This window comes from Heteronotia binoei, chromosome 8, assembly GCF_032191835.1.
Source record: "Heteronotia binoei isolate CCM8104 ecotype False Entrance Well chromosome 8, APGP_CSIRO_Hbin_v1, whole genome shotgun sequence".
Taxonomy (NCBI): domain Eukaryota; kingdom Metazoa; phylum Chordata; class Lepidosauria; order Squamata; family Gekkonidae; genus Heteronotia; species Heteronotia binoei.
The window spans coordinates 6,191,302-6,208,756 of record NC_083230.1 but is presented as its reverse complement, the minus strand read 5'-3'; the positions used below and the strand labels follow the sequence as shown (position 1 = coordinate 6,208,756).

Below are 17,455 nucleotides of genomic sequence, written 5' to 3'. Positions count from 1 at the left end.
TTTCAGTCTACTCAGCTTGAGCCATCCCACCACAGCTTGTAATGCTGTGGACAGATCATCCAGGGTGGAGTCGGACTGGCCACCCATCAACAAATAGAGTTCGGTGTCATCTGCATACTGGTGACAACCCAGCCCATGCCTCTGGGCAACCTGGGTGAGAGGGCACATACAGATATTAAATAACATTGAGGAAAGAGCTGCTCCCTGAGGCACACCCCACGTAAGTGGATGTCATTGGGATAGTTCATCCCCAACCACCACCCTCTGTCCCCGACCCTGGAGAAAGGAGGAAAGCCACTTCAAGGCCAACCCTTGGATCCCAGCATCTGCGAGGCGACAAGTCAGTAGCAGATGATTGACCATGTCAAATGCCACCGACAGGTCTAATAGCATCAGCACTGCTGAGTCACCTCTGTCCAGGTGCCTCTGGAGGTCATCTGTGAGGGCGACCAGAACCGTCTCCGTCCTATGACCCGGACAAAAGCCAGATTGATGTGGGTCCAGCCGGGTCCAGAGATGGCTTTTGAAGAAGGGGGCGAACCACAGCCTCCTTAAGAGGCTGGGGGAAGGTTCCTTGAAAAAGGGACCTGTTGACAATTTCCTGCAGGGGAACCAGTAGCTCTTCCTGACCGGCTTTTATTAACCAGGAGGGGCACAGGTCTAACCTACAGGTAGTTGGGCATGTAGTGGAGAGTATTCTCTCAACTTCCTCCAGGCTGAGTGGAGTGAAATGATCCAAAACCTGACTAGAAGACGTGCTTAGGGCCTCAAGTTCATTTACTGTTTCCATAGTGGCTGGGAGGTTGCAGCGGAGTGACAAGACTTTATCTGCGAAGAAGCCCGCAAAAGCCTCACAGCCAATGTCCAATTCTATAGCATTTGGTATACCCGATGGTAGGATAGTTAAAGATCAAATTGTTCTAAACAATTGTGTTGGGCACGAGTTCGCAGACGCAATCATAGCCGTAAGATATATTTTCTTAGCGGCCTTGACTGCCACAACCTATAAGCTGTTCTTGTCACTTCATCGCAGGCTCGCCACCACTGCCTCTTTAGCTGCCTGAGCCTCTGTTTCATCTGCCATAGCCCTGGCATATATCAGGGCACCAGCTTTGTACAGGGGCACAGAGGATGCCTGGGAGCAATCTCATCAATGGCCGTGGCGAGCCTGTTACGCCAGGTCTCCACTAGCTCATCTACAGAATCGCCAGGGGGCCAAGGATCCCGGAGAGCCATCTGGAGCTGCATAGGGTCCATTTGGCTCCGCAGGCAAGCTAAAATACGCTTGCTGCCCACACAGGGTTGGAGCGGAATATTCAAACAGGCCTTCAGGGCATAGCGGTCCGACCATGGCACTGCATCTGCAGTAATACGGTCCACTGTCAATCCTACCACAAAGACCAAATCCAGAGTGTGTCCAGCCTGATGAGTGATTGCTGTTATATATTGAGAGAGTCCCAGTGCCGCCATGGATGATGCCAGGTCCAACGCCAATGTGGAGCCCATGACATCGGCATGGACATCGAAGTCACCCAGGACCAAAAGTCTAGGGTGCTCCAACGCCCAGCCTGCTATGGTCTCCATAAGGGCCAGTAGGGCATTGGCTGTCATGAGCCCTGATGAGGGGGAGCTGGAAGGGTTAACAGACCTGGAAGAGTTGCCAGCTAGTTCCTCAGCTGAACAAACAGCAGGTGGCCCATCAATCACTCTCCAGGCACCAGTGTCAGCTGTTGACAATCACCTCCAAGCTCTTCTCCTCCCATCTCAGGAGTTCGAAGCAGGCTCCGGAAAGAACTTTCAGAGCGAAGACATGAGGCACGCCGATGCTTCAGATCTCTCAGCCCTGAGTTCTAGCAGAGTCACTGCCACCCAGGGAGCAGGCTGATTGAGGCTCCCATATAGCTCCCACCCAGGACCTGGTAACCTTGTGGAAGCAGCAAGTCTATTCTCTGGCTTGCATCCACGCTCCTTCCTGATCCTGACCTGCTTGATTTCCTTGGCACCCTGATCTTTTGGCTTTTGGACATTGACTTCTGATTCCGGTTTGTGATTCTGCATTGGTGACTTGGCTCCTACTTGACTTCCTGGACTTTGACTTTGGACTGGCTTTGGACTCCTGCCTGCCTGCACCCTGAGAACGTGACATTGGCTGGTGCAGAGGGCAGTCCGTACACTAGCCAAATAGCCAAACTCTCTCGCGCCTCAACCACCATGCCGGCATATTCAACACCAGGATTGCCTGGAAGGAGTAAGCCTCCCAGATTAACATCGCTACTCCTCTGCACTGTCCGCTAGTCCGTAATTGGTGAAGGACCGAGAACCCAGGAGGAGCTACTTGGGAGAGAACAACTGTCTCCCTGTCTCGCACCCAGGTCTCATTCATGCAAGCCAGGTCCATATTCTGCTCTATTCTGAATTCCCAGACGTTTGGCAGGGGCAGTTGAGGAGCCCGACTGCCAGGAGGGCTCACATCTGCTGGACTGAATGCCAGCCCCTGTATGTCCTGGCAGGCCTTTTCTGAAGCAGACCTCTATGTTGCAGGGTTGCTGGCTTGGCCTGAGTTCTTTGAGCATGTAAAGAATGCCTCTTCGTAGCATTGCAACTACAGCGTTTAACATAGAACTATAACGTTATAAAACAATATTCCATCCTGTGCTTCCCATGTTCCACGGCTCCTTAGCCCTGCTGTTTCTTCTTTGTACACCTCTTACATAAAATGTCTATAAAAATTTAAGGTGCCGCTGGGCACCTCAGTACATTTTAAGGGTCACTGTCTTTCTATACCACCCCCCCCCCCCAAATGAAAGATGATAGTCTACCTTGCAGGGCTGTTGTCGAAACCCACACCTGAAAATTAACTGCAAAGCCACCCACACTCTTGTTATGGACAGAACAAAGCAAGCATCAGTAGTCTCTGGAGAGACGTGAGGGTCAGGTTGCCTGCTTTCAACTGGGAAATTCCTGGAGAAGTTCCTGAGGGACCTCAGTGAGGTATAATGCTAGAGTTCACCCTCTAAAGCCACTATTTTCTCCAGATGAATTGATCTCTGCATTCTGGTAATCAGTTGTAATTCTAGGAGATCTCCAGGACCCACCTGGTGGCTGGCAACCCTACAGTCCGGTCCTCCTAGCCTCAGCAGAACATGATGCAGAACAATGTGATTGGTGGACCAGTTGGGGTTCTTCTTGGGTCTATAAAGAACAACTAGGCCTAATTGGAAGAACACTTCTTTACCTGTGGAAGTAGCAGAACTGTGCACTAAATAATACTAATTTGATTGACAGTAATAATAACAAGTAATAATATCAAGAAGTAATAATATCAAGATGAGAGCCAGTTTGGTGTAGTGGTGAAGTGTGCGGACTCTTATCTGGGAGAACTGGGTTTGATTCCCCACTCCTCCACTTGCAGCTGCTGGAATGGCCTTGGGTCAGCCATAGCTCTAATAGAGAGCCAGTTGGGTGTAGTGGTTAAGTGCGTGGACTCTTATCTGGGAGAACCGGGTTTGATTCCCCACTTCTCCACTTGCACCTGCTGGAATGGCCTTGGGTCAGCCATAGCTCTGGCAGAGGTTGTCCTTGAAAGGGCAGCTGCTGTGAGAGCCCTCTCAGTCCCACCCACCTCACAGGGTGTCTGTTGTAGGGTGAAAAGATATAGGAGATTGTAAGCTGCTCTGAGTCTCTGATTCAGGGAGAAGGGTGAGGTATAAATCTGTAATTCTTCTTCTTCTTCTAACAAACACCCCTAAATGGAGATGCCAAGGACTGAATCTAACACTGTTAAGCAGTCCCTCCTTTGGGGAGGGACGATGGCTCAGTGGTAGAGCATCTGCTAGGTAAGCAGAAGGTCCCAGCTTCAGTCCCTGGAATCTCCAACTAAAAAGAGTCCAAGAAAATAGGTGTGAAAAACCTCAGCTTGAGACCCTGGAGAGCCGCTGTCATTCTGAGCTGACAATACTGGCTTTGATGGACCAAGGGTCTGATTCAGTATAAGGCAGCTTCATATATTCATATGTCCCCAAGTCCTTGTTATTATTTTTCAACCCCAATCCACAAAGGAATAGGGGGGAGCACATTGTTCTGCTGTCAATTTACGGAGGGAGGGGATTTAAGCCTTTGCTGAGTGCAGCAGTTTTCTCAAGAGCAAGTTAAGTCCTACCCAATAAGAACAAATTAAGCCTATTCCATTTCATCAAATCTTTGTCCATTTTGCACCACAGTTTTTCATAATTATTTTTGAATAGATCAATATTCTTCATTGTTATCTCTATTCCAAGGTATTTAACTTTGGTTGTGACTTCACAACCCGTCACCTCTTGTAGTTCTTTTATTTTATTTGGTTGCATATTTTTACATAAGAATTTTGATTTCTCTTTGTTTATATACAATCCTGCTAGTTCTCCATACTCTTTTATCTTGGCTAACAACAATGGTGACACTTGAATTGGATTCTCCAGTATAAACACTATATCGTCTGCAAAAGCTTTGTATTTATAAGAGAATCTTCTAATTTTTAAACCTTCTATTTCTTCATCTTTTTGAATTTGTTGTAGCAATATTTCCAAGGTCATTATAAACAACAGTGGTGATAACGGACATCCTTGCCTTGTTCCTTTACTCACTTTCAGTTCTTTAGTAAGATCTGCATTTATACACAATTTTGCATATTGATCTGTATATATTGCTCTTGTCATTTTTATAAATTGTTCCCCTAAATTAATTTTTTCCATTACCGCAAACATAAAGTCCCAGTTCAAGTTGTCAAAGGCTTTCTCTGCGTCAACAAAAAATAAGGCCGCTTCCTTTTCTGGATGCTTCTCATAGTATTCCACAACATTAATGACAGCTCTCACATTGTCTTTTATTTGTCTTTTAGGAAGAAATCCGGCTTGGTCTTTATTTATAAAATTGATCAAATATTGTTTCAATCGCTCTGCTAAGATTCTTGAGTAAATCTTATAGTCGTTGTTCAACAATGAAATTGGTCTATAATTCTTTACATTTGTGATGTCTTTATCTTCCTTAGGAATCAAAGAAATTGCAGCTTCCCTCCATGTCTTTGGGATCTTCCCTTCTTCTCTTATTGTATTTAACAGTTTCAACAGTCTGGGTGTTATTTCATCCTTAAGAGTTTTATAAAATTTTGATGTGAATCCATCTGGTCCAGGGGCTTTACCCTCTTTCATTGCTTTTATTGCTGCTTCTACTTCAATTTTCTCTATTGGGTCATTTAATATCTTTTTCATATATTCCGTCAAAGGCGCCACCTGTATATTCCGTAGATACTCTTCCATTTTTTCTTTGCTTATATTTACACCTTTAAATAAATTTGCATAATATTTAAAAAATTCTCTTTTAATTCCTTCTTGATCCACTATTTCTTTCCCATTTGCCGTGATTTTATTTATAGTCTTATTTTCTTTCTTTTTTTTCAATTGCCAGGCTAAATATTTACCAGGTTTATTCGCACTTTCAAACGATTTCTGTTTCAAATTTTTTAAATTCCATTCTAACTCTTTGTTCAGCAAATGCTTAACTTGGGATTGTAATATTGTAATTTCTTTTATTAATTTCTTTTTCCCTGGTCTTTTTTTCAAATCCTTTTCTTTATTTTTTATTTCCTTTTGCAAGTTAAGTCCACTCATGCTTAGCTTTAGCTTTTTTTGCTGCCAGGGAAATCCTCCCCCCCCCCCCGAAAAAAAAAAAAAGAATAGCCCAGCCAGACAACCTATCCCAAGTCCCACTCTTAGGCTCAGCGAGTGAATGAACGCTGAAGAGCTTACTGCTGGTCACTTCCAACTCAGCTTTCTTTCTCTTTCTGTTCCTCTTCAGGCACTGGCAATAGCCTGGACAGCTCCAGGTGCACGTATGCACACACACACACACACACACACACAATGTTCTTTTTCTTTCCACGCACCCGCCTCTCAAAGCAGCTCTTTCTCCCATTCAGACACACAAGCACTTTCTCTCTGTCTGTTTTACACACGGACATGCACATAGGCACACACACCATGTCCTTTTTCTTCCATCCCCTCATCCTACTCAGGGACAGGGTGGAGGCAGAGCACGTGGCCTCAGACCCAGGAGAGAATCCTGGGTGGGCTGGTGGCAGTGCTGCCAGATACCCTCCTCCACCCCCAAGCACCAAGTGGCTCTGAAAAGTGCTGCATGTGCCACTGCCACAAGGGCCTGGGTTGGGGGATGGGAAGTAACACCACCCACACCTGCAACACCACTTGGGAGCCTGGCCTGCCCACCCCAAGAGAAAAAAGGCTGTACCTGTACCCAGCAAGGAAGATGACCCCGAATGGCTCAGTGTTAATCCAGAGTGTGGCAGCAGCTCACCTTGTTCTGAGGCCTCAGGTCAGGCTTGGGTCTCGGATGACACCGGCAATGGCCAGTAAGCAGGTCGCCCACCTAATGAGGGCTGCCGGGACCATGGGCACCCTTATAGGCAGCTGCTAAGGAGGGCGGGGTGAGCCCAATGGAGCCCACTCCTCAGAGCCGGAAAGTTCCCACCAGCCAGTTGGAGACCTGTGCACTGGTTGGGGGCACTGCCAGCAGGGGAAATCAGCTGCATGCCAGCACACCATACTGGGAACTCAGCAAAACACGTGGCTCCCTGGAGGACTCTGGCAGTGGCGATCTAGCCTTTCGTATCTATCGCTCCATAGAGACTAATACCACAGCATCACAACATTACATGGCCGCCATTTTGTCCCCTGCGTCCCAATTCTTGAAAAAGCGGAGATGAGGGTCTCAAACCAGGGGGTGCCATCCCAAACCTGTGGGATGGCAAACCTAGCATAATCCGAAGTGTTCTACTTTTGTATCCGCAGATTCTGCTTAGGCTACATCATTCCCTATGTTCCCTAACATCAGCCAAAAAGTCCCTCTTCACAATTCCACCCATTCACCAGGTTAGAATATAGGTCCTGTGAAGAAGCATTTTGGTGAGAATTCCTTGGAGATTTATGAGACCCTTGGGCTTAGCATATTTCAGAAGCACTGGGAAATCTTTCTGTACAAGCAACATTTGCAGTTAAGGCAAAACGAGTATGTAGCACATGACTAGGTGATGAATTATTGCATAGCTTCTCTTTGAAAAGATATCTGTAGATGTTTCCTTTTAGATGAATAAGTATTTATTTAGAAAACTTTACTACTGCACTGTGCCAGCGATGAGAATGGAAAGGCTATAATAAGCCATGCCTCTAAAACAGACAGGGTCACTTGTCTTGCTTTCTGTGTATTACTATATAAGCATCAGGAGAAATTTCCTAAGCTTACCAGCAGTAAATCTACTCTATTCCAGCAGACAGGCTACTGCATATAGCTCCCCAATGTGCTTCCCTTGTACCAATAATAAATTTCATTGGAGCAGAGTGTTAAATATGATCCATGTTGTGAGGAATGAAGCATGAATGATGGTGATAAGAACTAACAATATTCTTGAGCACTCAAATTCATTCTGCTCTCTCAGCATCTTCCTTTGGCAACCTATCATAGTTTCACCCATAGATCAGAACACAGCATAATAAAATAAAAATACCACATATATAAGGACAAGAACTTGTTTTACTGTTCTCAAAGTCATGAGATGCTTGGACAAAAGCAATTGTAACTTTATAATACAGCAACATATTGTTCAACATTGAAGACTGTGCTGGAAATATAATATAAGATAATCACAAAGGACTTCCCATCTACCAAAACACTGTATAGATACCAAGAATGAGGCAATAGAGTCCAGCTGTGAGAGAATAGATTGTGCCACTTTAGATTATTCATCCATCATATCTTTAATATTATCTGATGTAAAAAATAAATCCGTCTACAAATATAAAATAAATCTGAGAGCAGCTAACCATAACGTTTCCCTCGGATGTTCTTGTTTTCTGCTTACTGAGATTTTTAATAGTAGATTGTGACCTCAGAGAATCTCAGATATTTCATAGTTCATCTCTTTCTGAAGGACAAATAGCATCAAGTTCTATGTGTGCGATGGCAAAAGCTCAGCATTATTTTAAAACCAAATTTAAATTTTGTGCCCTTGATCTTGAAAGGAGAAAATTAGAACAAAAATTAGAACAAGAAGGGTTAAGGAACTAGAGCACACAAAGCAGGGCTGAAACCTTCACTCTGAGCAGACTGTGGAATTGTACACTTGGGGTGCAGCCAGACGCACCATTAGTGGCGACACAGCTCCGTCTCGCTGACGGATTAAATGTGTTCGTTCAGACATCCACATCTGGCAATCGAGCATCATCCAGGGTCATTCCGACTTGCTGCGGATCAGTGCCGCATTAATTTGACAGTGCAGAAAGCCCGGCTCTTTTTCAAAACAGCGGCACAAAATCGGCTTTTTCCTTATTTGGACAGCTGACGCGCGATACTGCCCCTTGGAATGTTTACCGCCCCTCCCACCTTTTTTTTTTTTTTTTTAAAGCCGCAGCAGACATGCGCATTGCCAGATCATCCGGGAATCTGAGGTGACGCTTCTGCTTCTCCAATCACCACAGGATCGGAGAGGGGGGAAAACGTTATCCCACTCTTCAGAACAGGAAAAAAAATCTTTTTTTTCAATGTGGAGGATTTCCAGATATCATTGTCACTGCCAATTTCTAGGAAATTAATTCCTGGCAGTTCCCTGGTTTGAAACCGCAATGTTAATTCTGGAAATTTTCCCCCTCCCCCCCTGCCTCTGAAGCATTGTTTGATTTCCCACCTCCAAACAGTTGGGCTCATGTTCAATGGACCCCCCCTCCCTGATCACGCATGCTCCAAGAAAAGAGCGTGATAGTTTTGGATGTGTGATCGCTCAACAACAGAATGAGTCGCATTCTTGGATGCTCGTCTGAACAACCCTGCATCAAATCAATATTCAGCGGTTCAGATTGGAGCGCTACACACCCGCTTTTAATGTGAGGTGTGGCCGCACCCTTGAAACATCTTCCCTTCCAGTGTAAATTCCCCCTTCCGACTGCTCTGTGTCATAAAGAGGAGGCCATGCAGAAGTTGCATAGCCACATAAACGACATCAGGAGGAAGCCCTGAACTGAACTGGTGCTGGTAAAAAATGAAGTGAACTGGAACTGAAAATAGATTCTGGTGGGTAGACATGTTGGTCCGAAACAGCAGAATGAAGTTTGAGTTCAGTGGAATGCACACAAAAGCTTATTCCTTGAATAAAACTTTGTTGGTCTTAAAGGTGCCACTGGTCTCAGACTATTTTGGAACTGGGAAATGAAATGAGTTTTGCAAGTGGCTGCATTCCAGCAGTTCTTAGTGCAGCGAGCAGGGTTGCCAACCCTACTGGTGTTCCCAGGTGCAAATGGGGTAAAATGTAGAAATTTGGGAGAGGATTCCTAGGATGTCATGTGACACGGTGTCCCAAGTTTTTCACCAGAAATGACATCACAGCATCGTGTGTTAGTGTTCCCACCTGTCTTCTCCCCACCCCCACTCCAGTTCTCCCATCGAATTCCCAGCTAGCAACTCTAAGGGTAAGTCAGGAACACCCACCTTAGCTATAGTTATGGGATAAAGTGGTACTGATATTGACAGTAAGACTAAACCGAATTTGAGGCCTGGATTTGAAGCTGGTTAACAGAATCCAGGAAAGACCCTAGTTTAGGCTTAGCTGTGGTTAACCAGGGTTAAAGCAGAAGGGTAGAATACACTCAAAGGAGAGGAGTGAAAAGAAATGCAGGAAGGAGAAAAGGTAGGCACATATTGTAAGTATGCAAGTTTACATTATTCTTGTGTTATAAAACGGAAAGAAGCTTTAGTTGCGTATCTATGTTGTTTCTGTTTAGGATAATCTAGCAGCCTGCAATAAAACTGTCAGATTTTGTTTTAATGCAGGGTAATTGTAGAAATCTTGTTTTTATATCATCCTCAGAAATGTATCATCTTCTGTTTTAAAAGGCTGGGGTGTTTTGTTGTGGGGCTCGTTTTGTTTTTGTTTTTTGCACATTACAAATCCTGGAGAACTGAGAAATTATTACTTTCTTCTATCAATAAAAATAATTACTATAGCCTCAGGCCAAGCTTTTATGTGCTGTTTTTTTTTTTTTTTTAAACAATCTCTGGACTTAAACATAGTGGAATTTCAAGACCATGGTCAAATTTACAGAAATCCACATTACATGAATAAATTAATCTGTTTATTGGTTGCCTCCTAATGCCGGAAAGGACAAACAAATAGCTTTATTCAGCTTTATGATGCTGCTTCCATGTATAGACCAAACATGTAATAATCAACACAGTTTATTGTAATTATAACTGTGACCCAAAAAAAAGGAAGGCTTCAAGCTGTCTCAGACTACACATAGACTTCTCTCACTTTCAAAATTAGAATATTTGCTGCCTATACTCAGAAGAAAACCCATTTCTCTTATCATGAGGCTAAAGCTGCATATTTATTTAGAAGTAAGGGAAAATCTTTTTGAAGAGCCTCCAGGATCCCCTTGGTCTTTTAATGGAGAGGATGTTTCTCCTAAGAATTAATATTTTGTTTTCACTGTTAACTAATTTTATAGGTTTGTACAGTTCTTCATGAGGCTAGGGTGTGGCAAAGCAATACCAGACCCCAGAAGCCAGCCTGTGTTGCTACAATATTCTCTGAATGGAGGCCTCACCTGGAACCTTCTTCAGGAATTTCTCTTCAGTAATTCAAGCAATGTAGGACGGTACATTGCTTTAGAAATCCCCTTAAAAGCTCGTTCTGCTTCTACTCGTTTGCGATGGTGGCAACCATCTGAGAATGGACATTTTTATAGCCCCTGGGTAATTGACCAGGTATGTTGTGCTGTCTGCTTTGGAATGTAGGTAGTCTTCATGTGATATTAACTATGTTCTTATGCTTTCCCAGGACTGTGTATCTTTTTTCATTGATGATTTCTTTTTAATTATACATAATAACAAATCACAAGCTACAGCCAGAAAGGGGATGCTTGCATCACATTTTTCTTCGTTGCCTTCTGTAATATACGGCAACGCTTTCCCATATCCTGGTGTCATCATGTCGTTCGTTTTTCTACATCCATGCCATGCCACTGTCTAATAACGTTAGTATGCAGGATAACTTTGACATATATTGTGGAGGGGATGGTGTAAATTTGACACAATACCACTTTCAGTGGCAGTCCAATGTTTCTCATACGAAGTTCCTCCACTCCCTAGGAAGACATCGGCTGTGTTCACCTAATATGTTTATTTAGTGTAGTGTGAACTCACCCATTGTGAGTGCATTGTTCATAGGGCTGACACCTTCCAGCCGGTGCCTGGATATCTCCTGAGATTATCTCCAGGCAACAGAGATCAGTTCACCTTGAGAAAATGTACAGTTTGGAGCCCCTCCCCTCCCCTCCTCCTCAGGCTCCACCCAAAAAATCTCCAGGTATTTCCCAGCATGGAACTGATAATCCTAGTTGTTCAGCACAAAATTTTAAAGGCACATTGAAGTTTCTTTTTCATGGTAAACTAGATTGGATTCATACTAATAGCTGAGTTGGGAAAGACCCCAAATCCATCAAAAACTAGTTACAGGCATGATATTCATGTCTGTCACTGGATAAGCAGCTGTACAAGAGAAACAGTTTTACGCTGCTTTCACATATAGAAGATTTTCCATGTTTCAACCACCTGACACATGCATTTCCCCCCCCCCCCTCGTATGTACATGATGTTGTTATATATTCGTGCACCTGCTCTTTGCACTGTCTGGATCTCCCCATTTCAAAGATTCTGCCTGCATATTGGAAATTTTTAACTGTACCCAAATACAGAATACTTTTTACTGAGGCCAAATTAAATGTTTTACCATTGGCGAAGTTTGCAGGCAGGTTTCTAGGGATTCCCTTCTCTGAACAATTTTATGAATGTAAATCAGGAAATCTGGGCACTATTTGGCACCTTTTTATTGATTATAAGAAGCATGAAATAGCTAGAGATAAATGGATTACAGTCTCAAAACAAGAAGTAGTTACAAAGCTTTTGGTTGACTCAAGTGTAGCTCTTGCTGTGGCAAAATTTTTATCTATGGTTTTTAATTATTCCTTTTCTTAATGGAATATTTTATACTTTTTACTCAGTATTCCTTGCTGTTCGGTTATTTTCTGTATTATTAGACTATATTATTCTGTGCCATTAGATGGTATTATTCTATTATTCTGTACTATAAGGATTTGTTTGTTTAGACTGTATTATTCTGTACCATAATGAATCTGTTGGCTTATGACCCATTGGTCCATGAGCATGAAATATAGAATAAAGAAATAAATATTCATGCACTAATGTGAACTGCCCAATCCTTCCTTAAACCCCCACCAACACCTGCCCATTCTTTCCCCAAAAAACAACAACACAACCCCGTTTATTTTAAACCTGTGAAAAGCCCCAGTTTTCCCCCATCATAGGTGCTTTCGCACAAGAGATTTGGCCCAACCTAGCCCCGCTTCACATTTGGATTAAATGTGCACAATCACACAAGCACATCTGCCCTCTGAGCCACACCCGTTTTCACCTCGTCTCCAGACGCCTCCTATCTGGATTAAAAAGCCACCTGTTTCTTCCTGTTAGTTTCCCCCTGAATCACGTTTAGGTTGCTTATTTGCTGGCAGTCTGAACTCCCAGGCGCGGCTCATAAGCAGAAGAGCAGTGTGATCACACCAAGCTGTTTCTGGTGTGTTCAATTTTTTCCCCCTAACCCCTCTCCAGAGAATGCTTGTGGATATCTCTGCTTGAGTGCACACACCAGGGAACTTTAAAAAAAACAACACAAACCTTTCTGCAGCAGGTCTGTGGTTGAGGCACACTAGCTGTCTGAATGGGCAGCCGCAGACTGCAGCTCATGAGCAGAAGAGCAGTGTGATCACACCAAGCCGTTTCAGGTGTGTTCAGTTGTTTTTTCCTAACCCCTCTTCACTGTGGAAGACAAGAAGTGTTTGCCCGCTCCAGAACCACTAATGTTGGAAGGGGTGTTGAAAGACCTGAGTCAGGCTGAGGTGACAAGAGAGGAGGTCCTACAACTGATAGATGAATTAAAAACTAATAAGTCACCAGGTCCAGATGGCATACATCCAAGAGTTCTCAAAGAACTCAAAGGTGAAATTGTGGATCTCCTGACAAAAATCTGTAATCTTTCATTGAAATCTGCCTCCGTTCCTGAGGACTGGAAGGTAGCAAATGTCACCCCCATCTTTAAAAAGGGTTCCAGAGGAGATCTGGGAAATTACAGGCCAGTCAGTCTGACTTCAATACCAGGAAAGGTGGTAGAAAGCATTATCAAGGACAGAATGAGTAGGCACATTGATGAGCACAAGTTATTGAGGAATATTCAGCATGGGTTCTGTAAGGGAAGATCTTGCTTCACTAACCTGTTACAGTTCTTTGAGGGGGTGAACAAACATGTGGACAAAGGAGACCCAATAGATGTTGTTTACCTTGACTTCCAGAAAGCTTTTGATAAAGTTCCCCATCAAAGGCTGCTTAGTAAGCTTGAGAGTCATGGAGTAAAAGGACAGGTCCTCTTGTGGATCAAAAACTGGCTAATTAATAGGAAGCAGAGAGTGAGTATAAATGGGCAGTCTTTGCAGTGGAGGACGGTAAGCAGTGGGGTGTCACAGGGCTTAGTACTGGTCCCATGCTCTTTGACTTGTTCATAAATGATTTGGAGTTGAGAGTAAGCAGTGAAGAGGCCAAGTTTGCAGATGACACTAAATTGTTCAGGGTGGTGAGAACCAGAGAGGATTGTGAGGCACTCCAAAGGATCTGTGGAGGCTGGGTGAGTGGGTGTCAATGTGGCAGATGAGGTTTAATGTGGCCAAGTGCAAAGTAATGCACAATGGGGCCAAGAATCCCAGCTACAAATACAAGTTGATGGGGTGTGAACTGGCAGAGATTGACCAAGAGAGAGATCTTGGGGTCGTGGTAGATAACTCACTGAAAATGTCAAGACAGTGTGCAATTGCAATTAAAAAGGCCAACGCCATGCTGGGAATTATTAGGAAGGAAATTGAAAACAAATCAGCCAGTATCATAATGCCCCTGTATAAATCGATGGTGCAGTCTAATTTGGAATACTATGTACAATTCTGGTCACCGCACCTCAAAAAGGATATTATAGCATTGGAGAAAGTCCAGAAAAGGGCAACTAGAATGATTAAAGGTTTGGAACACTTTCCCTTTGAAGAAAGGTTAAAACGCTTGGGGCTCTTTAGCTTGGAGAAACGTCAACTGCGGGTTGACATGATAGAGGTTTACAAGATTATGCATGGGATGGAGAAGGTAGAGAAAGAAGTCCTTTTCTCCCTTTCTCACAATACGAGAACTCGTGGGCATTCAATGAAATTGCTGAGCAGTCAGGTTAAAACGGATAAAAAGAAGTACTTCTTCACCCAAAGGGTGATTAACATGTGGAATTCACTGCCATAGGAGGTGGTGGCGGCCACAAGTATGGCCACCTTCAAGAGGGGGTTAGATAAAAATATGGAGCAGAGGTCCATCAGTGGCTATTAGCCACAGTGTGTGTGTGTGTGTGTATATATATAGGCCACTGTGTGACCCAGAGTGTTGGACTGAATGGGCCATTGGCCTGATCCAACATGGCTTCTCTTATGTTCTTAAGGAGTGCTTGTGCGTGTCTCTGCTGGAGTGCACACACCAGGGGACTTTTTTTTCCCAATCGTTTCTGCAGCAGGTCTGTGGTTGAGGCCCGCTAGCTGTCTGAATGGGCAACCACAGACCGCTGCTGGGATCCTGCTGCTTCAACAGTAGCTGTCTAATAGCCAGGAAACGTACCAAACTTAAGCATTTTGAAGCCGAGATAATGTGTCAATTTCCCAGTGTGACAGCACCCCATGAGTAGTTCCTTTTTTCTGAAAGGGAAACTATGACTTGCATTTAAATGAAAGGAAATGCTCCCTTTGCTCCAATCCTTCCGCTGCATTTAGTCAGTGAACTACCCTGTAGTAGCTGGGAGGTTCCTGTCTGCATATCTAGTTCCCATGAATGTAGACATTTTCCAGTCATGAACACGCAGTGGTCAATGCAATACTATCATCTCTGGCAAACCAGTCAGGCTGGAGCAAATACCCTTCTTACTATGGAGCTGGTGCCATCAAAGCTGACAGTGAATTAAGCAGGGCTACATTTGCAGCTGTTACAATATGCTAAGAGCTCCACTGTCTAAAGGGAAGTTTACAGCTATTGTAGTGTAAAACAGAACAGAAGCTTTGGGGTGAGCCTGCTGTTGAGTAGGACTTGAAATCTTTCATTTAAAAATATAGTTTATCTATTTTGACTTTTACGTTTGAACCATCTGCCTCTGGTTAAGAGTCTCCAAAATATTTGGATATCAAATTCACAGCAGAAACAAATGCCAGGAACGCAAAACATAATTTTATTTCTTTTGCTTAAAGGGAAAACACTGAAAAGAGTTCATAGTTATTCACTGTTAACTAGCTGTTGTCAAAGTAAATAATATTAAACTGGATTCAGAAGATAATTAATTTGGAGCTGGCAGATGGGGGAAGGCAGCAAACTAGATTTAAGGCTTTTAGAGCAACAAAGCATTTTAGAGCAATAAAATGTTTTTATTGTATTTTATTGTTTTATCATATGTTGTACTCTGCCCTGAACACTATGGGGAATGGGTGGAATAGAAATATACTAAATAAAATAAATAAATATAAATATTGTCTTAATCCTGGAAGCATATTACAGCTCTGAGCAAGTGTAGGAGTTTAGTTACTTTATGAACAAAAACAATGATTGTAATCCTTGAATACTTATGTGGTCATCTGCATACAAATGGCTGATTTCATATTATGCAGGTTTACAAGGTCAACTTTTGCCCTGCAGTTTTCATTACTTTTATTTATGTTCGTAATTTAAGCATTCTTTTGCTGCATTGGGGGGTTTACAATATTACCAAAATGTAAGTCCACGTAGTAAACTCAAACCTGTCTAGATGGCCCCCGAATGAAATGTAATGAAACCAACACTCCTAAGCACAGCACTAGCCTACTTCCCAGAAATTGGATTGCCAATCTCCAGGTGATGTCTGGAGATCTCCTGGGATTACAGTCGATCTCCAGGTAATAGAGATCAATGCACCTGGAGAAAATGGCCACTTTGGAAGGGGGACTGTATGGTATTATACCCCACTGAAGGACCTCCCTTCCCCTAACCCCACCATCATCAGGTTCCACCCCCAAAATCTCTAGGTATTTCCAAACCCTGAGCTGGCAACCCTATACTCAGAAAGCAGGAGAAGCCCAGGCTCTTCACCTGACCAAACAGGGTAACAGTAACCCCATCTGTTAGGGAAATTCATCCTTTTCTGTACATTGATATCCTGGGATATACAGCAAAACTTTCCCAGACAGGAGAAGGAAGATAGAAAGGGTTACACCAGTGCTTAGTTCTTGTGACCCTTTCTTATATGCCCAGGTAAATGCTGATTGCCAATCTGGTGTCAGTCAGCAATTTTTCTCCAGGCCAGTTTGGCAAGGTTTTTGTGTCTTTTGAACATGGAGCAGGAGTCACTGGGGATGTATGTCGGGGGGGGGGGGGGTGTATTTGTGAATTTCCTAAATTGTGCAGGGGGTTGGACTAGAATCAGGGGTAGGGAACATTGGCTCTCCAGATGTTTTTTGCCTACAACTCCCATCAGTTCCAACGACTGGGGCTGATGGGAGAAATCTAGAGAGCCAACATTCCCTACCCCTGGACTAGATGGAGGTACCTTCCAATTATAGGATTTTATTATTCTGTCCCCTAAAGCAGGAGTTCCCCAACCTTTCTAAGCCTGGGGGCACCTTTGGAATTCTGACATGGTGGTGGCATAACTACAAAATGGCTGCTGCAGGAAGCAGAGCCAAAGGTAGGGTTGCCAAGTCCAACCCCAGAAATATCTGGGAACTTTGGGGGTGGAGCCAGGAGACTTTGGGGTAGAGCTAGGGGGAGGGGGGGGAAACAGCGCCGGGGAGCGTGGCGAGCCGTCTCGGAGCGGGCGACGCTGCTGCGCAGCTGCTGCCTCTTCTCCGCATGCCGTTGCTGCTCCTCCGAGATGGGCTCAGCCTGAGCCCATCTCGGAGGAGCAGCCACGGTGAGCGGAGAAGAGGCGGCAGCGGCGCGGCGGCTTCGCCCACTCCGCCTCTGGGGTGGAATCGGGGGGGGTGGAGGCGGGCCGGGGGTGTGGTGAGCCGCAAGTCCAGGTCCTAAAAGAGCCCGGATTCGCGGCTCGCCATGCTCCTGGCCTACCTCCGCCCTTCCCTTCTTTGGTTTTGCCTGCGCTGCTGCCGCCTCTTGGCTGCTCTTCCGAGATGGGCTCAGCCTGGGCCCATCTCGGAGGAGCAGCTGCGGTGGGCAGGGAGGGGGCGGCAGCGGCGCGGCGGCCTCACCCGCTCCGGGATGGGGCGGCTCGCCATGCTCCCCGGCGCCG

The 17,455-nt window shown here is 44.5% G+C and overlaps 1 protein-coding gene across 1 annotated transcript in view; it reads left to right on the top strand.

Moving 5' to 3' along the window:
• The window catches only part of RELN (reelin), a 659,346-nt gene that overhangs the window by 547,982 nt on the left and 93,909 nt on the right, over positions 1–17,455 (top strand). The window contains exon 45 of the mRNA XM_060246073.1: positions 10,548–10,806. Within this exon, the coding sequence (XP_060102056.1) occupies positions 10,548–10,806 (259 nt within the window). The remainder of the gene's footprint in view (positions 1–10,547; positions 10,807–17,455) is intronic.